This window comes from Gordionus sp. m RMFG-2023, chromosome 3 (assembly GCF_954871325.1).
Source record: "Gordionus sp. m RMFG-2023 chromosome 3, tfGorSpeb1-WG-v2, whole genome shotgun sequence".
Taxonomy (NCBI): Eukaryota; Metazoa; Nematomorpha; class Gordioida; order Chordodea; family Parachordodidae; genus Gordionus; species Gordionus sp. m RMFG-2023.
In genome coordinates this window covers 40,296,118-40,323,546 of record NC_088777.1, presented here as the reverse complement: position 1 = coordinate 40,323,546, position 27,429 = coordinate 40,296,118, and the positions used below count along the sequence as shown (strand labels likewise).

Below are 27,429 nucleotides of genomic sequence, written 5' to 3'. Positions count from 1 at the left end.
TTCACAGTATCAATTATTAACCATTATATAGAAATTGCAGAAACTAAAAAATAATTTTTGCCCTATCTTTATCACACTTCCTTAGCACCACTACCTTGGGTAATCTTTAAATTTCTCAACACTAAGGTAGTGGTTGATTTTCTGTAAGACAAAATTGATACCATCTATGTAATGAATAGAATTTAAAGTATTTATAGGGTTTTCTTTCTCATTCAAAAAGAGTAAAGCTTTGATCAAAAAATAAAGTTTTTCAAATAAGGAAATAGACTCCAAAAAAATTTCAATAAAGGACATCCAGCAAATTCAGAGAAAGTTACAATAAAGTCATTCAAAAAAGGAATATTCTCAATAACTCTATTTTAAAAGCACAATGTATATATTTTGATAATTTATTTGTCATATATTTAAAAAAAATATATATTTTCTTCTTCTTTTTTGTATTCCCATTATTTTTTAGCTTCTCTTTATTTTTATTCTAAACATTTCCATTTACCTTTTATTTTATATAATAACTAGTGTTGCAAAAAAGTGGTATAATGATGACATATCTTATCCATGGTTTTATCTATATGTAGTGAATAAATAAAATTATTTATTTTTAGACCATTTAATAAAATTGTAATATAATCACTTGACTTTATAAATATTATACATGCAAGATATTTCATTATGTCTTATTTTTTTAAATAAATTTACCTACATCCACTCATGTTTCTATCATTAGAGAACCAATATAATCTGACACATAGTGAATGAATAACAATTTAATATAATGTAGGATAAATCTTATAAAAATTTAAGTGATATTTTTCTTGGAATACATATTTTACTAATAACAGGGATGTACCTATTCAGTCAATCTGAGCTATAAAAAATATAACAAGAAAATTATATAAATATATCCATTTTGTCAAAACCAGCTACAATTTTTTTAGAAATTGGTTGTTAATTTCAAATTCAATAAATGAATTAAAATAAAATAATTAGTCACTAATTTTAAGATTATCATGAGAATAAAATTTTGAATAAATAACAAAAAGATTTGGTAAACCGTTTATTTTTACCTAAACAAAAAATATGCATCAATAGTTGATTCTTTGAAATGTATCAATACGCGTCTTGCGCAATAATAAAATAATAATATGCTATAAATAAATAAAAATTTAAACTCGTCATTTTTTTTAAAATTATGATATAAATATGAAACTTACCAATTTTATTATTCCAAAGAAAGAAATATCAGGTTAATTTTAATAGCACAATTTACTTTCAGTTTTATTTCTACCATATCTTATAGGTTGCCCTTGCCTTCAAGATATTCCGATAGGATCTCATGAATATAAACAAATTACGAAAATACTATCCGACTCATTCACTTGCGATAAAAATCCAATGTGTGGAATAAATACAAAAAAAGTAATGGCGTAATTTAAATTTTTAAATGCGCATTAATACATAGCGCATCTTATAATTTTTCTACCAGATATCCTACATTAAGGTAAAATATTATTGTTTGATTTTTTTGAACATTTTTTAAACAGCCTAACAATCAACTGTTAAAGCATTTATAATACTTAAATAGTTGGTTGTTAATTCGTTTAATGATTGTTAGGTTTAATAAAATAATTTCTTAACTCAAATATTCGAATTGCCCATGCGCAGATAATTATTATCTATCTTATCCTCATGCAAATTTAATATCACTAGGAGAATAAATATTTTTATTTTAATCATTAAAAATATTTCATAATAAATTTTTATAATTTATTCACAAAATAATCTATTATAAATAAATCAAACCATCTGATTCATTTAAGTTTCTCCTGATTATTTCCCAAATAATTTATGCAATCCTCATAGTATTTTGTAAAAATTTTATATGAATTCGATACATGCATGAAATAATTTTAGATACTATTTAATTATAGAAAATTATATCAGTTTCACTCTTATAAGTTTGGCAATCGTTATCATGAAGTTACTGAATATGTCATATTTAGATGCATACAACAAAAAATATATGTATTTAAAAACAAGGGTTTCTTTTAGAATGAAATTAAACTTGTTATTAGTAAATCCTTTATTTGCTTAAATAATATAAGGAGAATGAAAATAATTCAACTTCAATTTGAAAAGATCTTCACTCACCTATCTTAATGCTAATTTAGTGTGAAAGAGAATTCAAGTCCAAATTTTAGCGCTTTTTGGGGTCTATTGCTTATAATACTTTGCAAGAAGATAATGAAATTCTTAACAAACTGAATACCGTATAAACTCGTTATAACTTTACGGGGAACGTTATAACGAAGTTATACTGTATATGGTATGGTTAAAATAGACAGAAAATTAATTAAACCAGATAAATAGGTAAATAACCGTTTTAACATTCCCAAAAATATTATTTCCTTTAAAGATTATATATTTTTGATAACATTCATTTAATTTTACAATTATTTTTAACATGTAGTTATTGTCAAAAGGAAAAAAAATGTGCTTTTTTTAGTATATTAGAGTTTAAAATTAATGTCTAATCAAATAACTAGTTAGTCTGGCCCAGAGACTTTCATGGCTTGGCCCGGGCCCAAAAAATTTTTTTAATGGGCTGGGCTTAGGCCTAAAATTATTAAATTTACATTATTTAAAACAGTTGCTAATTTAAGAAATATTGCCTTTTTTTCTAATAATGATAAATTTCAGTATTGCAAACTAAATGATTGCCTAAATATATTTAAATACTGTTAATTTTCATTAAATAAAAAAAATTAAATATTTGTATATGGGCTTAGGCTGGGCTTGGGAAATTTTTGTGTAACTTAGCATGGTTTTGGGATTTTTTTAACATTAAATATGGGCCGGGTTTGGGCCAAAAATTTTTTTTTACTGTGGGCTGGGCTTAAAAATTAAGCCCATGAAGGTCTCTGGTTTGGCCTGTAGACTATACCAAAATATTTATTTACTGTGTAACTCAAAATATTTTGAACTAAGCCAGATTTTTGCAATTTTTTTAAAGCTTTGAAATAGGCAAATTTATGTCTTTCCTTCTAAAAATTTTTATGACCTGGGTTACAACTTTTACAAAATTATTATATGTCAAGCTGGGCAAAAAAAATTTACTTCAAAAATCTTGATAGGCTATGCTGATCTCTAAAAATTTATCAGATTATTATTTAAATTATATATGGACATCACCAATACATACTAGATAAGGCCTTGTTTTATCTAAAAGGTTGGTTTACACAATCTAAACTTTCACTTAATAATTTCATTACTATCAGTTACAATGCAACTTTCCCCATCCTAATGTTCATATTCAACAATGACCTACTGTATTTTGTCGAAAGTGAAATCCAGAACTTTTTATGAACAAGTTGAATATTAATATTTGTTTAGAGCATTAATATTTTATACCCCTATTGAAAAGTGTAAAGATATTACAAATTCATTAATTTTGTCAATCTAAAATTAAAATTCTTCTTTGACAATCTTTTTCTTACTTTTAATAAGTTCATCTTAGCGGCAGAGAGCAATATCTACATAAACGGGAGAGGGGGCATTTGTTTCCTTATATCCTATAAAAATATAAGGTAGCAATATCTACATAAACGGGAGAGGGGGCATTTGTTTCCTTATATCCTATAAAAATGGGGTAATATATATATAAAAAATTGGGGGTGGGGGGGGGGATAAATCCTAGTGTGTACAAATTCACTCAAGAAATAATCTTTAAAAATAAATAATGATAAATAGTGTGTTAGATGAAGAAGCATCTATAAATAATAATAACTAGTTATATATTCATTAAATTATTTTCATACAATGAGGATTATTTTTCTTTGACACACTTGTATTAAATAATGTTTCTACAACTATATATTAAACTGATGCCTATTGGAGGTCAGTGAGGTCTGGCCCAGATTATGACAATTTTTAAGGTGTCAGTCTTTTTCATAAGACAATTTTGTACAAGATGTTCAGCCTTGCGCTTAATAATTTTTTAAAAGATAGGCGCAAACTGTCTGTTGGTGGAAGTAACTATTGACCAAAATATAAAATTACCGAGTATATTATTAAAAAATATATAAGATACAAAATCGGGAAAAATTATATTTGAATATATTTTTTTGAGAAAAATTTGACCATCCCTGAGGGTGGTAAAAATATGATGTTTGGATAATTTTCACTAATTATCCTCGCTCGATCGATGGTAAAATTGTATATATATCCAAAATATTTCCATTATCATCTGATTAAACTTTTTAATTATAAAAGAGAAAAAGTACAATTAATATTGTTTCAATGTGAATATACTGCTTACCTAATGCATTGTATATCCACATTTTGTGAGATTTTTTTTAAATAGTCATTCATATGAACAGGGTTGTATATTTCAAACTGTTTATATTTACATTTAAAAAAATTATTATTAGACTCAAATATTCGTCAATAAAAAGGGTGAAGAAAAATATCTTGAAAAAAAATATGAGATGAAAAAGTTTCTCAGCGGAAGATCTCCACAAGAAATTTACGCTTTTACATTTGTACCTCTCGATAAAGTCAATACGATAGCCAATGATGGAAGCTTAGAGATTGGTAATTTGAAAAAATCTATTCTTGGCTCCTGGGAAAAGGGGGTACATTTATTTCGTTATGCCGACACATGCATTTTAGACTCTAAGATCAATAAAAGAAATTACCATACGGACACGTATGGTAAACATTTATGGACCTCCGATACTCCTCCTTACACTTTCAAACTAAACAAAGGCGAGCAAATATCTTGTCTTATCATATTCAAGGTTATTATCATAATAAAGTTAACCCCAGATGGAATTTTTTTTTATAGGTTTTATTGGGTCGAATACAAACTGTTGTTGTTAATGGTGAGGACAACGGAATTGACCCATCCCCGATCCACGACTCTCATATACCTGATCAAAAACCTATACCGGATGAAAAATCTATTTCCCTTAAAAGAGATAAATCTATGGTCAGTACATAAATATTTATATTTAATCTAATAATATCAAATTATACCGTTGAAATATTTGATTGGCATAAAAAGATTTTTAGCAGAGATGCTTTTAACTTTTTCAGGTGTGATAATATAAATTGGAAACCACTTACAAATTATTAAATTTAAACTTAATGCCCAAATTATCTTTATTGTAACCATAAAATTAAATATATTTTTAAACTTTCAAATTTACTACACAATTTATATATTATTTATTTTTGAAACAGGAATTAAACTAATATGACATTTGTTATTTTTAAATTTGCCAATGAAAAATAAATAAAGAGGTAAAATTATGAATTTAGATGATTAAAAGTGAAAAGATAAAGATTCACCCAATCCATGTTTTATTTTTTTTTAATTGCTACCCCCCCCCCCGATATAAGTGGGAGTAGTGTTGTTAAAAAGCACAATTTGTGTCTATTTTTAAAAACGTCCCTATTAAAATTTTAGCTAAAATAATACTATGTAAGTCTCGAGATTTGGCAAATTTTTGCTATAGCAAAAATAAAAAATTATAAGTAATTTGTTTTTCGCCCCGGAAAATATTAATTGTTTGGGTTATAATTAGGTGTCTACCGATATCACTTTGGGAAGGCCGATCAGATCCGATACCATATTGCGATAATTGAAATCGGATTTTGTTAATTATACATATAATATATTTTAATTTTTATTGTAACATATAAGTCATTAAAAAAATATACTATTGTAAGTCATTTACTATTATCAAATTTTAATCAGTCATATTTTATCAATATAAAAAGTATGTAAACTGATAATTTATTTAGCAAAATCATTGTAATCTTTATTGTTCCAAAATTCTTTCTATCGCGGAGAAATTAGATTCCCATCTAGTCTTATTCCTGATCAATATAAATTGTTTTAGAATTTTAAATTATTTATTAAGTTTAAAATTATATAGGGGTGATCATGGCTAGTCGGCGTAATTTTTGTCAAAATCATCATAGTTAAAATAATTCTTATATTTGAATTTAAAAAATAGCATGAGATAGCCCAAACACCTACCTAACCTTATTCAATAATATAGATTTTATACTTTTATTTTCAAGATAATTCTAGTAAAAATGGATCCAGGGCTTGTAGATACAATATGGATATAATTATACTATTTAATCGCCGGGGTGGCCTAGTGGGTTATGATGTAGGCTTGGAAACAGAAGGTTTCAGGTTCGATCATGGTAAGGAACGTAAAAATTTTCGGATTTTTCTTCGATGACTGATGTGTAAAGACATATGCAGGTCATCGACAGGCTTGGACTGCCGAGTGCTAAGGATACTTGTCCTATAAACAAAAATGAAGGACACAAATGAAAATATGAATATGAAAGCTAGGGCGTTCCCTCCAAGCGACACGCAGGGTGTAGACTTCCATCCTGCGAAAAGTAAAATAAAGGCCAAAGCAAAGAAGACAAGGTTAGCAAGTTTGAATATTGGGACACTTAAAGGTAAAACGAAATAATTGGCATCAATGTTGAACAAGAGAAAAGTTGATATAGCGTGCTTACAAGAGACGAAATGGAAAGGTCAGAAGACTTTAATGATTGGAGATAGGTATAAATTATACTATAATGGAATTGTTAGCAATAGGAACGGTGTCGGCATCATCCTCAGTCAAGATCTAACCTCCTCAGTAGTAGAAGTCATCAGGATCTCTGATAGACTAATGAAGATAAAACTCTGCATTGGTCAATCAATACTACACATCCTTTCTGACTTTAAAGCTATTCTTGATGAAGCTGTAATGGAAATCCCTAAGGATGACCTAGTCATAATTGGTGGTGACTTAAATGCGCATGAGAAAAGCAAGAGATAGCTACAAAAGGCGTAATAGTAATTTTGGATATGGAAAAAGAAATGATGAATGAGAGCATGTACTGAAATTTGCGCAAGCCTTCGACCTTGCCTTAACTAACACCTACTATAGGAAAAAAGACAGTCATTTAATAACATATGAAAGTGGTACAAGGAAAACCCAAATAGATTACATGCTTATCTCTCGCAGAAGATTAAAAGATGTAATAGATTGCAAAGTCATCCCAGGAGAAGATATTGCCGCGCAACACAAGCTACTAGTCATGGATTTACACACCTCAAATAAATCCACTCAAAATAAGATAAAACTTGAACCATGAATCAAATGGGGTAAATTAAAAACAATGACAGATGCATTTGCAATCAATGCAAACATTGAAACAATAGATTCCTCACAAGTCAGTGAAAAAATGTGGACAGACCTTTCATCCAGATTAATAGACACTGCCAAATCGACATTAGACTTGACAAGGGGAGACAACAAATCATACAAAGAACTATGGTGGTAGAATGAAGATGTACAAACCACTATAAAGGAGAAAAAAGCCCTATATAAAATATATCAAAAAACCCAGATGACAAGACAAATTACAAAAAATCCAAGAGAATAACTACAAAGGTAGTGGCTAGGGCCAAAGCTATGGCATACGATGACATGTATAAAGAACTACATACCAGGGAAGGGCAAAATAAAATATACAGATTATCCAAACAGCGAGAAATGAATTCTAGGGTTATAAACGGAGCTCCGAAAGTAATTAAAAATAAAGATGGGAAATTGATAATAAAGGAAAAAGAAATAATGAAGAGATGGAAAGAATATTTTCAGGGCTTTTCAACTTTAATCCCCACATACTACATCTAGACGAACACTCACCATGTCAAAACCTAATACAACCAATAACAGAACAAGAAATAATCACCTGCCTCAAGCATATGAAAAACAACAAAGCTAGGGGTCCAGATGATATTCCAATAGAAAGCCTTAAAGCACTAGGAGATGATGGAATACATCTCCTCTCAAATCTGTACAATAAAATAGTGAGAAATGAAGAGATCCCTCAAAAATGGAGGCAGAGCTATCTAGTTCCTATCTTCAAAAATAAAGGGGATCCACACAACTGTCAAAATTACAGGGGCATAAAACTAATGTCACACTGTCTTAAACTCTACGAAAAAAATAATAGAAAAGGTTAAGAGACATAATCGAAATAGGAGAGACTCAGTTTGGCTTTATGCCTGCAAGATCAACAACTGATGCTATCCACGCAATTAGGCAAATGAGTGAAAAATACAGGGAAAAGAACAAAAAGCTACACATGGTCTTTCTCGATCTAGAAAAGGCCTTCGATAGAATCCCAAGAAAACTTATCTGGTGGGCGCTACGCCACAAAAAGGTTCCCGAAAAATATATAAGAATAATACAGGATATGTATATGAGCCATACAACAATGGTCCGTAACACAACTAGTACTTCAACAGGCTTCACAATAGCCTAGGGAATTCATCAAGGGTCGGCTCTCAGCCCACTTTTTTTCATTACAGTAATAGATGTATTAGCACAGTTTATACAACAAACAGTCCCGTATATTTGCAGATGATATTGTGATACTTTCCGAATCCAAGAATGAAATGAACGAAAGATTAGTGAACTGGATAAATATCCTAGAAAAGCACGGATTAAAAGTAAATAGAGAAAAGACGGAGTATATGGTGATAGGAGGAGATGAAACAGAGAGCATTGATATGAATGAATGGCAGATATCGGCAATTGAAAGCTGCAAATATTTGGGCTCCACTATACAAACAAACGGCACAATAGAGAAAGAGATAAAGAGTAAAATTAATCAAGGATGGTTAAAGTGGAGATATTTATCTGGAGTGCGCTTTGACAAAAGAATCCCACACAAATTGAAGGGAAAAATTGACAGTTCCATAGTACAGCCAACTATTTTATATAGTTCGGAAAATGGCCAACCAAAGAATCAGACGAGAGAAGTCTACAAACTATGGAGATGAGAATGCTGAGGATGATTGCTGGGTTAACAAGAAAGGATAAGGTGCGAAGTACAAGAATACTAGGAAGTTTAAAGGTAGTGCCCATTAAGACTAAGATAATGGTTAACAGACTTAGGTTGTATGGGCATACAATGAGAAGCCCTATGAACTACATAGGGAATAAGGTTGAGAGTTTGGAAGTGATGGGTAAACGTAAAAGAGGAAGGCCAAAACTTCAATGGGGCTATAAAGTTAGTGCCAATATGATGAAGAAGTATAAATTAGATAAACGAGATAGTATGAATAACATAAAGTGGAGAGAGATATTGAAGGGGCTTACCACCAGAAAAGGTGAAAGCTAAAGAGAAAAAAAATAATAATTATAGCATTTACATAAAAATAATTCATATAAAAATAACAAATTAAAATATTAAATTTTTAAAAATGATAATGATATTATGAAACTTTTCTGAAATGCGAAAAGAGAAGTTTTAATTTCATATAATGTCATTTTTATTATTTTTAACTCTTCATATTTTAAGTAAAAATATTTTGATTTCTACCCAAAAAACACATTTTATCATAAAAAATTTAAAGCTGAGGCATATAAAATGTTTTTCGTAACAAATATATAATTAATGAATTTCCAAACATATCTGGTTTTAAAATAGAATTCGCTGAACTGAGAAACCACTTGCTCCGACTAGCCTTGGAGTCTCCCCTGCATTCTTTTAAAATTGAATTATGTATTTTATTATATTTTAAACATATTTACAATTTAGTTGTTTTTTTTTCAAATATTATCACTTAAAATAAGAAATTCTTAATTTCTACACAATTACATTTTATTATATATTTATAAATTTTAAAAAAATTTAAATTAGCCATTTTATTGGATCTAATTGGCTATTTTAATAATATCGGCCGATAACCGATATTTTTAAAAAGTAAAAAAATAGGCCCGATCCGATAAAAAATATTGGTATATTCCTAGTTATAATTTAGTTGAGTCCAGAATCTCTGAAAGATTTGCCATATATTTCATTGTTCCATGCTTTTTTATAATTAAATCTTTTGTATTATTTTATGGTAGTCATATTCCTGCATAACCCTGTAAATTTCAAACAATTTTTCAGTTTACTTTGAACTACTCTTATTAATTTTAAGCCTAGATTTATATAGTGAAAAAGACTGGGCCGAATCAAAAAGGACCGAAATTCGATTTTTTTAAAGTCACATATTTGCTAGATTCTTAATGATGAATTTATTTTAAAAAATTTTTTATCCTTTAGATTTATATCTATGAATACGATATGAAGAATCTCTCCCTAATTCAATATCCGCGAAATATATCCCCTTACGCTGTCATTTATTACACTAAACAACCCAACCAGCGCTTCGAACGATTGATTCACAACAATATTTATAATAATCCCATTCATGGAAAAAAAGGAAACAAAATTTCTACCCTAGTAAACAAGAGTGGATCGATCTCTCAATCAGAGCCACCCTCTATTGTCAAACCTGAGATAACTACAAAAGATGTCGATGAACGCCGACATTCTTTGATACCCCTTTACCCCAAGCCAGAAATAAATGGTCCGCGTCCTAATTTCCCGGTCATAATAACCGATGTTCCTATTCCTAATCAAAGCCTTCCATATATCAGAAATGAGAATCTCATTCATAATACTACGGTCACCCAATTGCCTTACAATTATCATGATGCTTACAATCAAAATTTATTACACGTGAATACGTATAACAGAGATGTAAATTACAATAATACCTATATAACATCTAACAATCAATATCCCAACATTGGTTTATGCTATGCCAATGTTTTATCAACACCAAATTCAAACAATGCAGTCACATTCACAAATACCATGTATGTTATTTAACAAATCTAATCAGCCAAATAATTTTTTTTTTAAATAGGTTATATAATGATAAGGTTAATAATACATCCATCCTGGACAAATGTAACCAACTAATAGGCCAATTAGGCTTGGACCAAGGCGTCGACTTTTATAACTTTATATTTTCAATCATGTTAAAAATTCTCTCGACTTTAGATGAAAAATTTAACCAGGTCGATAGTAAGAATTCGATTCATAAGACAATAGACTTCATGGTTCAATACATATCAGCATTTAATTCCGATTTACCTTCCGATAATCCACAGATTTTACAATCAGAACTACAGCGAACCATTGAGGATTTGGTTGAAAATCTCAGGAACCCCGACGATGATAACGAGAATGAAAATAAATGTAATCTAAGCGACCTTAAAACCGAGTATACTGAAGATAATATGGAAATTGACAATTATTCCCTCAATTATCCGACCTCCTCTCCCACGGCTTCGTACACGGAACATAAATATAGCGTTAACGAAAGAAAGAGAAAGAAAGATGTCTCTGAAGGTAGTCCAGAAAATGGTCTAGACGCGGCTCCAACATCCCGTTCCTCCAAAAGGATTGATCCCAGGTTGCTGAGACAACACAAAAACAATCTCGACAACTACGATGATGATGATATTAACAACATAAGTGATATAGATATTCAGGAATACGAAGGGATTGATTGCAATGAACAAAATTTGCTTATTAAATCGAAATATGAAAACCTAAAGTTTCATGGCCGGGCCCTTATAACTTTAAACGATTTGCCGATAATTATTCCCGCAGACAAAAAACACAAAAAAGAAAAATATGATCCTCGACGTCGAAAATCGGCTGAACTTAAAACTGTCGTCAGTGAATTCAATGGCATTATTCCGGTGTTTCTAGATGATTATATTGATACCCCCTAACATTTATTGTTTTAGCAATATTAATTTATATAAATATTATATTATGTATTATATTATAATGTACAAAGAAAAATAGTTTATATATCATCGTAATATTGTAATAAACGATTTCCAATGTTTATTTTATTAATATTTTTGTAACTTAAAAATAAATTTGATAAAAAAAAGATAGGCTATACTATTACTAGCTAATAACCCGTCAAGTATGACGGGGTTGAGGGGTTATAAATTAGTTAGTTTATTAATATGGTACCAAATATACTTTATTGATATATTTTATAAAAATATTAAAATTTAGGAGAAAAAGAGGTAAATTTGTGAATCACACCTCATAAGATATTCTTAATATCTGATTCATCTATCATCGAATAAGAGAGAAAAGTATGATGACCCCTCTTTCTTGATGTGCAAAATGAAAAATATAATTACTAAGAGTACCAGAGCTCCTGTGTCACCATTGCTGAGCCAAAATGATGGGGAATGAGAATTTTCTCCTTACCTTTGTGATAGTTATTATCTGTAATTTGAAAATAATATCCAATTTTTATTCTTTATAATCCCCTCGCCCTTCGGGCCAGGTCCAATTCATTAAAACTAAGTGTAAATGCTATGGTTTGAGGGAAAATATATTTAAAGCTTTTACTTGATACTCATATCAATATTATTTGTTAAAATATTTCTGATCACCTAGCCTAATTTTAAATATTAAAAAATTCTCAAGCAAGATCCAAGGCCATAATTTTGAAAAAATTACCCCAAGCCCAACCAAAGAACATAATAATTTTGGTGGTTGAAAACTGGAATAAAATATTTAAACATTTTAAAATACAATCAAATCAGATTTTCATGGGCCTTAGATTTTTGATCAGGCCGAGCCCAAGTCTGCAAAAAAATTTGTTTTAGGCCAATGTATGATACATTGTTAATAATAAAAAAATCTCAAGCGTCCAAGCCGATAATAATTTTGAAAAATTTTTCCCAATCCCACCCCAATATAATTTATAATATTTTCTAAGCCCATCCCGACCCATAATAATTTTAAAAAAATTTTCTGAAACCTGGCCAACCATAATAATTTTGAAATTTTTTTCCCAAGCTTGGAGATATGTAAATCTCTAAAAAACATCTTGTATTTATTCATTTTTTTAAATAATTAATTCCTTTTTTTATTAATTTTTTATATATTGTTATGTAATTAATTTTTTGAATATTATAATTAGTTATTATTGTGGTGTTTATTCATTTTTTTAAATAATGAATTCCTTTTTTTTATATTTTGAATATTATAATTAGTTATTATTATTATTATATAATAATTTTAGTTGGGCATTGTTAGTATATGTTAAAATTATTAATTTCTTTCGTTATTCAAATTTTTTTTGGTTAAAAAAAATGTTATTTGAATATTAAAAGAAATACCCGTACTTCTAAATACAAAAAAGGTTTAATGTTATATATATTTTAATATTTAATCTTTTTTTTTTATAATAATCAACTTCAAAATCTAACACATCTATTTTTTAATCCCGCTGAATCTTACTTCAGACCAATGCCAACCCATTAAGACTAAGAGTGAATACTATTTTTTGAGTAAAAATATATTTAAATTAGCTTTTCCTGAGACCTATATAAATATTCTATGTTAAATATTATGCCTAATATCTAATATTAAAAAAATTCCCAAGCCAGGTTCATGCTCGTAATAATGTTGGGAAAATTTTCAAGCCCGTCAAAGACCATAATAATTTTGTAGTTTAGAACTGAAATAAAATATATAAAAGTCATAATTCATTTAAAAATACAATCAGAATATGAAAAATAGGTTTTGGTTTTTTTGATTAGGCCTGGCTATGTCTGCAAAAAGAATTTTTCAGGCTAATGTCTAACCCATATTTAAATTAAAAAAATTTTAAGAATCTCTATTTAAAAATTTTACCCAATATGATTTCTATCACAAATTTGAATTTTATTCTAAATAGAAAATTAAAAGACATTGTTATTAAATTACAATAGAAATAAATAGAATAAAAAATTATATTTAAGACATTGTTACTAAATTACAAGAAAAATTAATGCCAAAATTTTATGAAAGCTGCATGGAACTTGGTTTTTTGATCAAGCAAGCCTGTAATACTCACCTCACTATTTTTGACACATTTTGATAATTTGCATCAATAAGACAATAATCAAAAACAGCATAAGGTCATGAGATTCTTAAAATTGATTAGAAAATTTGGAATTTTAAGTCTTTATACTCAATCCAAATACCATAATATATTATATGAGATAACATAATATAAATTTTAAAAAAATAATCTAAACAACCTGAATAAAATATTTTAGTAGGTAAATTATTTCAACTATACTAGCCTTTAAAAAATTTAAATATGGAGTTTAATTATTTACATAAATGATTTCACCTTACACCATTTAGATATTTTTGAATTTTAAGCTTTTATACTTATAATTTTAAAGTTTTTTACACTATTAATGGTTTATTTAATTTTAATTTGGGTAGGTAAAATAAAATTAAACAAATTTTTAATTAATCACCCTTTTTTAAATGAAAATAAAACATAAAATACCCCTCTATATTTTTATATTTTATATCAATAAACTAATAAATAGAATTCATAGATGAGCAATTTAATTTTTAATATATTACAAATTTTTTTAAATGAAAATAAAACCTAATACAAAAAAAAATATATCTAAATTATTTTAGATTTCTCCTATTTATGACATTTTTCATCTAGAACCCAATGACATATAATAATATTTTTTTATTTCAATTAAAGGAAAGATTTATTAGTCACAATTTTATTCTAAACAGCTTTTATTTTCTTTTGCCGGTTGAGTCTAAATACACTTTAAACGCGAGAGGATATTAAGAAAATCTCAGAGTTTTATTCTGATGAATTATCAGGATCGTATGATAAGTTACTTTGTGATGTCGAATTTTGATATAAAAATTTTGACAGAATAGAGTACTCTTGGAGACCAAAATATGCTTTGCAGGCCCTTTCCATGTATAATTGCACTTTAGATTCCCTGCCTAATATCAAAACATAGCTTTTTATTTTAGCTACCTTACCGATTAGCACCTGCATTAATGAGTGGTCTTTTTCAACTTTGAAAAGGTTAAAAACCTATTTAAGAAATAAGCATTTTAAATGGATTCGCAATATTATATATTTATAAGGATATTATTCTAGATAAAAATTTGATTCTAGATGAATTAGTCAAATCTCAGAGAAAAGTAGATCTCTCTTTATAAATTCAAATTATAAAATTGCTATATTATTATAATATGATCTTAGTCATAAAATTTTTATATTCAAAACGTAATTATAATGAATTCTTAGTCATAATATTTATATATTATACTATTTTTAATAAAAATATTGCATTTTGACTAATTTTTCAAGCCCGGCACTGTCCGAAATTATTTTAAAAAAGTTTTGCCGACCTGGCCCGAATTTATTTAAATATAGAAATTCATTTTTATAATTACTCAAAATAAAAGATATATGTTATATGACGTCTAGTTTTTAAAAATAAAATAAAATATTTTTATTTTACATAAAAAATTTAACATAAAATTGATATATTTAGATATATTTAAAAAACCCGACCCAACCCGACCCATCTCGATTTTCCTACTTTTGCGCATCTCTAATAAGAATTATTTATGTTTTATTAATATACTCATTTGTATTAATTATAATTGTTAAATTAGATTTTTTTTAAATACCGCACAAGAATTACTCATATTTTTTTAATTCTATTTTTTTTTAAATATAGTTATTTAGAATAAATTTTTAATATGCTCTCTATAATATTTATACATTTTGAAATTTATTTTATTGTATAAATAATAAATAAAATCTATAATGAAATTCAAAATTTTTTTATATGCAAAAATTTAATTAAAATAATTATTTTTAACATAGAATAAGATATATTGAGTGATCATAAAAAATGGGAAGTTTGGGGGGGGGGCGATTTTATTCTTCTTTCTACACCGAATAGGTTGAATTTTACAATTGACTAAACATTGGTAAAATTTTCAGATTAATGCTTTCAGTAGAGTATTGGCCAAGATTTTGTTACTTTTTTTAATTTATGATGGCTACTATACTGTTTTAACACCAATAAAGCACCAAATTGGCAAATTTTTAAAATGCGGTTTGGGGTTAAGCCCCTCAAAATATTTTTAAATCCCCCCCCCTCCATGGATCAATCCTGGCTACGCCACTGTTCTATTCCATATGACCCTTAATCCTAAACTCTTACCTCATGCAAAAGATTGGCTTCAGACTTTTTTTCAAAATGGGGATCGAACCACTGACTTTTGCGCCTCAACCGGGATGCAGATCACTTAGCTAGTAAGTCACTTAATAAACAAGTTATTTAAAATGAGCAGTTGATATAGCTAATGAGCAAATTTAATAGCAAATAATACAATTTAACCCATTATTGGAACTAAGTTTTATTAATTATTTATTATGTTACTAGCAAATAGCATTTCGAAGAGTGACGCGGATTGATAAAAAATTACCTATTTATTCGATGACGGGTGAAATCAAAATTTTCCCTTTATTTTATGAGGAATGAATAAGAAATAAATTTATATTTTGATGAGAAGCAGAAATTTTCCGTTACTTTAATTAAATATGTTATTGAAGTGTATATTTGTAGAAATTATTTGGAATATATTAATCACATTATCTTTAAGAATCAATTATATATATGAAAATTTTCTTTACATGCACGATAAAAATATTTTCTTTTAGACATTTTTATTTATAATTTATTAGCTAAAAATAAGTAATCTTTCTAAAGGATTTAAATTACAAATATAAATATTTAAAAGAAAAATAAATTTGAAAAGATTTTTTGTGTAGGCAAAGAAGATTTTTCTGATATTATGAAATTGATATTATAAAAATATTATAATTTAGAAAAATATTCCAAATAATTTCTGAATATTTGAAAGTGCTAAATATATATTTACTAACATATACAATAACGGAATATTTCAGTATCACCTCTCATCAAAATATAAGTAATATTTCTTATTTATATCTCACAAAATAAATGATTAACCAGTCATCAAATAAATTGATTTTTGATTAACGGGTAGTTCTACGAGCTTTGCTAGTTAGTTATAATAAACAAAACTCAATACACTTTTATTTAAAATAAACAATTAAATATGGCCGAGGTATTTATAAAAAATATATCAAATTGATATCAATATAAAGAAAAGGAAACCAATTTTTAGGGCCCAATCAGACCTGTAGGAGGATAAACAATTCCCTGCCCATCCCAGAAAAAAAAATCGCAAGAAAATTAATTTTATATCATCTAAAATTCAAATGATACTTTTGTCCATATTATAATATATTTGAAAAAATTATACAAAACTCAACTAAATTAGCATTGTATTAAACAATGTCATATTTTAAGGTCCCACTGGATCCGAGAAAATTTTTTGAATTTTGTCTATCAGACCTGATAATTGTTTTTTTCCAAGATCTGAGACCTATTGCCACTTTCATAAACTTAGAATGAAATTGTAATTAAAGAAAAATACGTTACACCTATTAATTTTGGAAAAAATGGAGAAATTTTGAGATTACAAAGTAAAGATAGATGGATGAATGTGTTAAATATAACTCTATAACTTTATTTCGTCGCCAATGTTAAACATTATTCTATAACTTTATTTCCAGTCTTTTAAAATAATTTTTTCCGAAAAAAAATACAAATTAGATAATCCAATTCTTAGTAAAAAAAATGATTAATATAATAAATCGATATTCCTATAATAATTATTTCTTAAAATATAACTATCGATTAATTTCGATAAAATAAAAAAAAGTCGCTATTAAAATGTATAATAAATTCTTGGAAGAAAGATATCTTTATTGAGATATAAAATTAAAAAATAATATTCTTCAATAAAATAAATATAAAAATCGCTATTTTTCTTAAACAAAAAATAAGTAAAAAATTTCCAAAAATTGTTAATAATATTTTTCACAAAAAATAAATAGATAAATATTTATCAGAATAAATGTCATAGTGTTCCCGAAATACTTATATAAATTTGATTCTTATTATATAAGTTTAGTAAATAATTTAATATAATACTGTTAGATGAATCAAGATCAAATGATGTTTTATAATCTTATTTAAATAGTCACTTGGTTGGTATTGAATGTAATATAACACAAAATAATATTTCACATTATAATATTAACAAATTATTAGCAGCGGATAACCTTGATTTATATTTTAACTTTTATTTTTATACAACTTTTCTAATTTAACTTATTGTAAATACTATATTTAGTCAATATTTTAAAAGTAAAATATAGATAATATGAATTTGGCATAATATTATACATAGCCTTCCACCAGGCGTTTTATGGTAATTCAGCTTATTAAAATGGACCTTCGTGGTTTGGTTGATAAAATCTGATATTTACTTTTCTAAATTATTTTATATAATATAATAGTATTTTAAAACAATAAACGCCAACTTTTGGATATTATTGAAATTTAAGATTTAATTTTAATAATTTTTAGTATAATTATAAAAGTGTTATATTTAAGGTGCTAGATTTATGGTGAATTACGGGAGGGTGAAGGGACGATGGTAGTTATAGCAGGATGTGCGCTGGCTATCACTGGATTACTATTAGGAGGAATAGTTTTTGACCATTGTCAATAGATTGAACAATTAGTAAAAATAGAAGAGCCTAAAAATAAAAATCCTCTCACATGTCAAAATCTTTCCTTTATTTTCCAATTTAAAACCAATATGGATGGAGGATCAATATTTCAATAAAACAAATCAATTTGTATTAGTTAAAAATAAAATATAATTCTATAAAAATACAAGTTATAATTGTAAAAAAAGATAAAAAGTCCAAAAAGGGGTTTTCTCTCGATCAATGTGCTTATATTTTTAAGCCAATGAAAACATCAAAAACCCGGCGGGATAATTATGTGTTCATTCAAACAACCGATATATATATCATATACTCCCCAATTGCCAGGTGGTAATACATGTGGTTGTATGTCTTTGCAGAAAAAGAAATTGAATATTGGTTTATCATTTTTTTCACATATTAATATTCGCTATATCCAAATATTTTTTTATACTTTTTATACCCGATATTAATTTTTAAGATAATAAAAAAATTACAATAAAAATTGAAATATTTTATTTATTTATTATAATAAAAGAAGCAATTTTCAATTTGCTTCCTGAATATGGTGAATTCCATATCAAATCAACCAAAAAAAGTCGATTCTCAACCCGACCCCCTTCAATTTTTCTTAAATTTTGCATAATGGTAGTATATACTATAACTAAGAAAAAAATAAAATTTTAGCTCCCAACAAGGTTTACTCGCTAAGATATGGGCGTTTAAAGCGCGGAAAAATAGTACATTTTTGACAAAATGTGCCTCATTTATTTTCAAATATCTCGAGAAATAATTAAGTTAGAAAAATAAATAAAATTTTATTATGTAGCTTAATAATAGTTCTTTAATATGACATAAAAATAAATATGATATAAATTTGATGAATGTCCAAAACCGGATGCATAAAACCGGAAATGGCCATAGAAAAAAAAAGGTATTTTTTTTCGAAATTTTTTTTCTGTAGATAGATATAACACTGCTTTATATTTGTGCCAAATCCTAGCCTGGGATGAAAAAGGGTCTAGGAGTTATGACTCTTTATATGGCTTAAATTGATCAAAAATATCTTCATTTAATGAATACTTATGAAATAATGTTTTTTTAAAGATTATGTCTAAATTATAGGCCCTAACTTTTTTTTATTTTTAATTGTTAACATATTGTGACTGAAAATTACTTGACAAAATAATTCTAAACCAATTTATAACTTTATTTTTCTGAAATGCATAATTACATATAATATAATAATTCATAATTATGTTTACAGTATATCATATATTAAATTATCTAAAGAATTAGTATAAATTTTGACTTTAATTTTATTTTCATCAAGGGGAATATAAGCATGGTATTTTTGTGTTCCCGGAATTCTTTTTGCTCTCAAAAATCTGCTTTCTAGATGATTTTCCATATTATTGTATTCATTATTGCTTATAAAAATGTAATTTACTCCATGTATATTATTTGTTGCAAAGTCGAATAAATCCATTGGTGTCAAATTATGGTTTTGATATGGCCGTTGCAAACTAGCTCGAGCTGCTAGCCGTTTTGTAATACCTTCTAAACTGTCGCACGGACTTATTCCATGAGCTGTAGCAAAAAAATGCCACTCGGCCTTTATACCAAAATCACATTCATGATTATAGAGATTTATGAATTTTTTTTATTTTTTTATTGGGTTACGACCCCATCAGAAAAATAATAAATTTTGGTCAATGTATCAAATCTTTCTTTTAAAAATAAGATCATTTTAGTTTGAAATAAATAAATGGCACAGGCATTGTGCTTTAAGCAATCTGATATCACCACTAAACTTATATGTTTTATAGTGTTGTCCTGACGATAATAAATGATAAAAGGGTGAATAGTGGACTGATTATTTGTCCAATGAAATCCCTGTGCATGGTCTTGCACTATAAATGCATAATTTTCCGAAAAGTCGGCAATAACTAAGTATTCGCCAACATTTAAATTAGATTTTAAATTGTTTTGAAATAATGATTGTCGTGATGCTATGAATGAATGTGGAATCAAATTATCTAATTTCTAAATTAAATAATCTAGGAATTCATCAGCTGATTTTGTCAGCGTTTCAAGCGTAGTTCTATCAACTACCAACCATTGTTTAAATGATATATAATCTATTGAATTCGTATCAAATAATATAATAAGTCTTTCTTTTATTTGGGATGATCCAGGACAAAATTTACATTTATTGAAGTAACACAGGATTGCAAAGACTTTGTGCAATACAATGTTTATAATCGTTTATTGGAGGATAATTATAATGATCATTATTGTTTGTAAGCCTTTTAATTTTCCCCCTATTAAAATAAGCTTAAAATTTTGGTGTAGTGTGCAGATACACATGGTATGTGTACCTGGACCACCTGCTAAAACACAGTTTTTGGGTCTTAAGAATGCAAATCTATTCACTCACAATATGTTAACAATTAAAAATAAAAAAAAGTTAGGGCCTATCATTTAGACATAATTTTTAAAAAAACATTATTTCATAAGTATTCATTAAATGAAGATATTTTTGATCAATTTAAGCCATATAAAGAGTCATAACTCCTAGACCCTTTTTCATCCCAGGCTAGGATTTGGCACAAATATAAAGCAGTGTTATATCTATCTACAGAAAAAAAAATTCGAAAAAAAAAATACCTTTTTTTTCTATGGCCATTTCCGGTTTTATACATCCGGTTTTGGACATTCATCAAATTTATATCATATTTATTTTTATGTCATATTAAAGAACTATTATTAAGCTACATAATAAAATTTAAATTATTTTTCTAACTTAATTATTTCTCGAGATATTTGAAAATAAATGAGGCACTTTTTGTCAAAAATGTACCATTTTTCCGCGCTTTAAACGCCCATATCTTAGCGGGTAAGCCTTTTTGGGAGGTAAAATTTCATTTTTTTCTAAGTTATAGTATATACTACCAGTATGCAAAATTTAAAAAAAATTGAAAGGGGTCGGGTTGAAACCTTGGATGATATGGAATTCACCATATATTTTTTAATTCCGTAAAAATGCTATGTATGAATGAATAAATCTTAAAAAAATTTTGAATAAATCTTTGAATATTTTTGTAAAAAATTTTAATTTTCCTATGAAAGATTTCTTGTGCATAAAAATTAAAAAAGATTTATTTTACAAAACATATATAAAATTTTAGGTAAAATTTGATCAAAAATCTTAAAAAATTTTTTTCCGTAATATTAATGTTAAATAATTATAAATAATTTTAAATAAAATATTTATGAAAAGTTTTGATATTTACGAATAGTTTAGAATAATTACTAATAATATCGAATATTCACGATAAGTTTTGAATATTACAAAAAATTTCAAATTATGCGAAAAATTTCAAATTGTACAAAAAATTTCAAATTATACAAATAATTTCAAATAATTTGATCGAATAATGAATAAAAAATTATTCGCGATTTGGAATTGGATAATTTTTTTAATCGTATTTGTATTATACAAATCTAATCTAATAACTAATAATTCGTTTTAGGCATAATATATAGACATCAGATGTATTCTTATAGATATAATATATCTTGTCAATTAAATTCAGACCCATCCAAATGAATAAAATTGTATATTGTTTAAATTCTATATGTTCATTCACAATACATTCCCACAAAATTATTGTAATTTGATTTGTTATATGTTAACTTCTCATAACTTCATAAAAGCTAGTTCGATGTATATATTCCTATTTGAAGATTAAATATCTATTTCCATTATATTCCATTATCAAAATGTTGAATTTAAATTCATGTCAATTAAATTAAATCCATTGCTAAATTTCAAATACAAGAAGTTGAAAGTACTTTTGCATGGTTAAAATTTCAATCATTATTATTTTATATAATCAGTGATGAAGGGCCCACAGAAGCACTTGCTATTTTCTTAAATATTTTTTAAAATAAATGAATATATATTTTTTAAAATTTTTAAAAATATATTAAAATATAACATAATATATAAAACTATACAAAGTAAAATGTAAAAAAACGCAAACGATTTAAAACCAGACAAATGTAAAATTATATAAATTTGTTTTTAAAACTTATGAGAAGGAGAGGGGCGAGGGAGTAAAATGAAGTCCATATTGAGATATAAAGATAATAAGATAGTTGCCCCGGAATCTGGCAATTTGAGTTGATTGTAACAATTTTAATGGGATCCATGATCCCCATTAATTTGAATTTTTTTGCCTAAAATCTTTATATGATGATAGACTAAGGGGCCTAAGAACCCATTTGTATAAATAACTAGTAAAGTAAAATCTAAAAATTCATGGTACTTTCTAATTTTTGACCTTTCGGCTGTAAAGATCAGTTCAATGTTGGGTTAGATAAAATTTGGAAGATACAAGTGAAATCCCAAATTAGGTGTTTTTCTCTAAACCAAAGAATGCTGTGAGACCAGCTAGTTTTTTTCCATCAAAGACATAAGTGGGTTCCACAATGGGAGTTAGCCAATCCTAATTTGTCAGATTATAGAGTTTATAGTTCTATGGTGACTTATCTGTCCTTTAAATTAGATTGTAAATGGGTTAGACCATGTCGGCCCTCTAGGATCGGTACCGTTCGCACCCCCTTTATTTGATTCAAAAATACGCATCGAAACCTAATACAATGTAAATATTGACATATAATTTCTATAAAAATAAAAATATTGAAAAATTCAACTTTTTGCTTTACTATTTTCTATGTGGCTGTAAAAAAATTTGAAAAATAAAGAGAAAGGGATTAAAATTTAACATTTTTGGGTAAATAATTAAAATATTTTTGCGGAAGGGGGTGAGCTAAGCCCCTTCACAAAGTTTGGAAAGTGAACTAAAATAAAAAAAAATAGCAAGGGGCTTAGCCTCCTGTAGTCCCTATGGCAATACACCTCTGATTTTTGTAATAAAATTAGCCCCTACCTTGCAATTATCGAGTATAGGCTTTTGGTATAGATAACCCTTTTTATCTCAGATAATAGATGTTTAAACGATAGTTTTGGGGCTGTTGTGCATAAAAGTAAAGCTTTCCCGCAAATATGTAAAAGTGCTCCTCAATTTTCTCCAAAATTTTAATATCCAGTTTGGGAAAACCTAGCCTAGCTCTATTGCATCCACAACACTAAAGCGAAACATTTTCATGGCTTTGTCACCTAAATTTTAACCTTCAAAATATTTTTCTTAATTTGGCGGGTAAAACTTACCCTAATGTCTGATAAGAAAGTTAAAATCATAAATAAAATATAGTGAATGTTTAGCCCCCTTAGTCCATGTAATACATCCCAGATTAACATTCATTAAAAAAAAATTAAAAATCTTATTTAAGTTTCAAGATATGACAGGCTGATATCAGTTATCTATTTTCTATATTTTGACTTTTCATATGACCTAGAATCAATCCTACTTTTAAATTAAAGCGCGTAATACATTGCAGCTGATGTCTAGGAATGCAATGAATTCAACTTTTAGAAGTGGGCGATATTGGTATACTTATTATCTTTGTTTAAGTTTAAGCACGATTTTTTTAGCCTAAATCAAAGTTCTATTAAATTATTCTCCTATGCTATGAATATTTATAAAGATATCAAATTCACTCCATTTTATGAGTATCACTTAAATGAAAAGGCTAAAATGTTTGATTTTTGTGGATGGGAAATGCCTTTACAAGTAAAATTCTTATCAAGTTGATGCTGCATTAATATTTATATTTAAAAAAAACCAGAAACCTGCTAACATGGCATCAATCTCTGGTCAAGGTTGGGCCATAATATGGTAAATTTTATAAGTTGAACGGGGCTAGGTTTAAAAATATTATAAGACAGTGCTTAAAGTTCTAATATGAGTGACAGCCTCAAGACAAAAATCTATTTCACTAACTTAATTCCAGTACTGCACACACTCGCCTTCAAAATTTCTTCTGTTTAAATCCTTCTATTTTATTGAGTATCCTCTTCTATGTTTACCTTCAATTTCTAGTCTTACTATTACTTTTCCAATATATCCCATCTCTCCATAATTAGAATGATAATCAATGATCTCATTCTTCATATAATCGTTCTTAAACTTACCCAGATCTATCTAAGCCTTCTCTTTTCTGTTATGTCCCTAGACTTTTCATTTGCCTTTTATCCAACATTCAAATTCATACAATAAATGAGTCTGATCATTGAAGAAGTATATCTTCATCCTAAGATTGATCTAGACTTATACCTGAATCTTATCATCCATAATTTTCAAATTTCCCCAAGAAATTTTTGTTGTTTCATGTAAATTCCCATTTAATTTACCATCACTGCAAAATTAGTTCTAAATATTTGGAAGAGTTGACCCCTTTCAGTTTCCAATCACCTACTTCCAGTGGTGTTATTCTCCATACACTAAATTTAGACACAATTAATTTTCTTCTCTACTTTTATCCCAAATTTCCCACTCTTTCTTTTTATCATTATTACCACCCAGTATAGTGCACTACTTTTATTTAGTAGTGGTAGCTTAAATGCACTAGTTTAAAAAAAATCATGATTGCTGTAGCTCGCTATTAAACCTCACTACTTTCAATTTTGTAAAATAAATACACATATAAAATCATAATCTTATAATTTTGAAATTGAAGTTTATATTTAAAAATCTGCATTATAAATTTAGTTTTCAAAATAATTTAAAATGTAAGAAACATGGTGCTTCCAATTTAAAAGCCGGAAATTTTGGGCATATCCCCAGGATCAGAATTTCTATTAAAATTCCCTGGAATATTTTAAATTAAGTCCTAATATTTAAATATCAGTAGAAAAGATTTCAAAATACATTGAATACTTTCAAAAAATTATCCATCATATATCATATCACAATATTTTGATTTTCCTCAATGCATTTTTTTTTATAAAGATTATCTGTGAAATATATCGCAAAATTATATATTTGTTGTCAGAATATTAATTTCGCAACAAACATATTTCATCCTCATTTTTATGATTTTGAACTAATTGATGATGAGATCTCATCTGGCATGGTTGCATTCAATGCCCTAATTGCAGAAATCAATCTTTATATAAAAGTTGTTTTTGCCAATTTCGCAGAATTTTGATTTTAAAAAAGTGGTTTTGAGGGTAATGTGCAAAAGCGAAAAGCATATTAAACTTTTGATATCAAAGGCCTTTGTGTATTATTATTTTAATTACTGTATAATTTCTTATTTTAAAACATTTCAAATATATTGGAAGTCGGCAAGCCCTCAAACTAGTATAGGTAAATCACTTCATTTTTAGCCAACTCCAAAAACTTTTAAACCCAGTTTCTAGCCGACTATAACCTTAGTTTCTAGGTTTTCATTAAGACATAAAAAGATAGGGCACTTTTATTGAAAAATATAAAATATTTGTAGCTAATACAAAACTCTAGTATTTTAAACCCACACTATTTGAATCATTAGATTATTGTGGGCATCCTTGATATTTACCCCTAATTTCAATTATTTTTAAATAAAACTAGCATTTGATTAAATTATTATTATTTATTAGTACGAGAGTATTGAGAAGGAACATTATCAATGTCGAAATCAATGTAGTTTATTCGATGTTTCTCATATGCTGCAAACCAATATTTATGGGAAACGCCGGTATGATTTTATAGAAAAATTAGTTGTGGGTGATATTTCAGAGATTTCCGCAGATAAAAGTGACATAAAAAAATATTTTATATTAGAGCTAAGTATGAACATCTTCGGTTCCCATAAGTCAAACTGAACCTTATCAGACTAAATTTCCTATAAGGCCGAACCGGATCAGATCTAATTTTCAGGACTAGATTTAATTTATCACTAAAAAACTTAGAATCTAAACATTTGTTTGATTATACTTTTTCATTATTATTTTCCTTGTGCTTTACTACATTTTTCCCAATTACTTATCTTCTGGTTTGCAACAATAAATTAGAATATAGTAAGAACTTATAAATTTATATAATTATTAAGATATTTATTTTTATTTTCAATAATACAAATATACACGAATAATATTAATCTTGTATGAAGGAATTTATAATGTAAAATAAAAGTATAAAAATTTAGAATATATATAACACTTGTTTATTTTGGAAACTGAATATAGTGTATAAATAGATTAATCTTGGAGCTAACGATTTGGTAAGTTTCAAAACGAAAAGGTTTTTTGCATTTTTAGTGTTTGAATAGACACCACCTCAATGGTTATATTATAATGCAAATAAAATTTTTGTTTTCGATTGAAGCAAATGATTTTAAAACGTACACAAAAATGTAAACGTTATTCTTATGGATAATAATCTGACTCACATTTATATTAATGTATGGTTATATCAGAGATGGGCTGGCATAATTACTCAAAAATTGTAACTAATTACTAATTGCAATTTCTTGCAAAATTTTTATAATTAATTATAATTACTAATTAGTAATCATGATTTTCTAGAGTAATTATGTTTATATAATTACAATTCCTTTTATAATAAAATTAAAAATTAAAGTAGGATTTGATTAAGGATGCGTCCAAAATCGATTTGTAAATTTCAATAATAAATTAATTTTTTTTTAAAAAAATTCTGACCTTGCACCCCAAAAAACCTTAAAAAATAACGATAATCTTTATTAAATAGCATATACGATATAATTATAATAATAATTTATTCTTTATTACAATTTTTTTATGTTTGAAAAATATAATATAATTTATATTATTAAATAATTTATATTATTAAATAATTTATATTATTATAATATAATATAATATATAAAGTACAATATCATAAAAATAAATTATAAACATTTGATTTTAAGAAATACAATCAGATTCCGTGTTACAAATTTGAATATGATTTATGTTTAAATATTAATAGATATTATAGGCATTGTCATTTAAAGATCCCAACCAATGATATTGAATATATTTTTAACTAATATTTAAAAAAGACGTATAACTTTTTTTTAAGTATTAACCTTTCACAGTTCGTTATTTAAACCTGTTCTATATTACT

The 27,429-nt window shown here is 26.9% G+C and overlaps 1 protein-coding gene and 1 long non-coding RNA gene across 3 annotated transcripts; one reads left to right on the top strand and one right to left on the bottom strand.

Moving 5' to 3' along the window:
• Positions 1–408: 408 nt before the first annotated feature.
• On the bottom strand, positions 409–1,442 carry LOC135927157 (uncharacterized). Of its 2 annotated transcripts, XR_010571963.1 has the most exons (4): positions 1,212–1,442; positions 1,065–1,145; positions 697–865; positions 409–565 (listed from the first exon to the last, which is right to left on the bottom strand). It is a non-coding gene; the product is annotated as an uncharacterized LOC135927157 (long non-coding RNA). The 2 variants fall into 2 exon arrangements; XR_010571964.1 differs by lacking the exon at positions 1,065–1,145.
• Positions 1,119–11,704, top strand: LOC135927155 (uncharacterized). Its single transcript, XM_065463101.1, has 6 exons — positions 1,119–1,243; positions 1,298–1,416; positions 4,428–4,796; positions 4,844–4,987; positions 10,141–10,739; positions 10,790–11,704. The coding sequence occupies exons 1-6, from the start codon at positions 1,201–1,203 to the stop codon at positions 11,664–11,666; spliced, it is 2,151 nt and encodes a 716-aa protein (XP_065319173.1). The 5' UTR covers positions 1,119–1,200; the 3' UTR covers positions 11,667–11,704.
• The last annotated feature ends 15,725 nt before the right edge of the window (positions 11,705–27,429 follow it).

Coding starts and splice junctions, on each gene's coding strand:
- LOC135927155 (XM_065463101.1), top strand. CDS start 1,201: ATGAAACTTACCAATTTTATTATTCCAAAGAAAGAAATATCAG. Junction 4,797..4,843: donor CTTGTCTTATCATATTCAAG/GTTATTATCATA, acceptor TTTTTTTTATAG/GTTTTATTGGGTCGAATACA. Junction 10,740..10,789: donor GTCACATTCACAAATACCAT/GTATGTTATTTA, acceptor TTTTTTAAATAG/GTTATATAATGATAAGGTTA.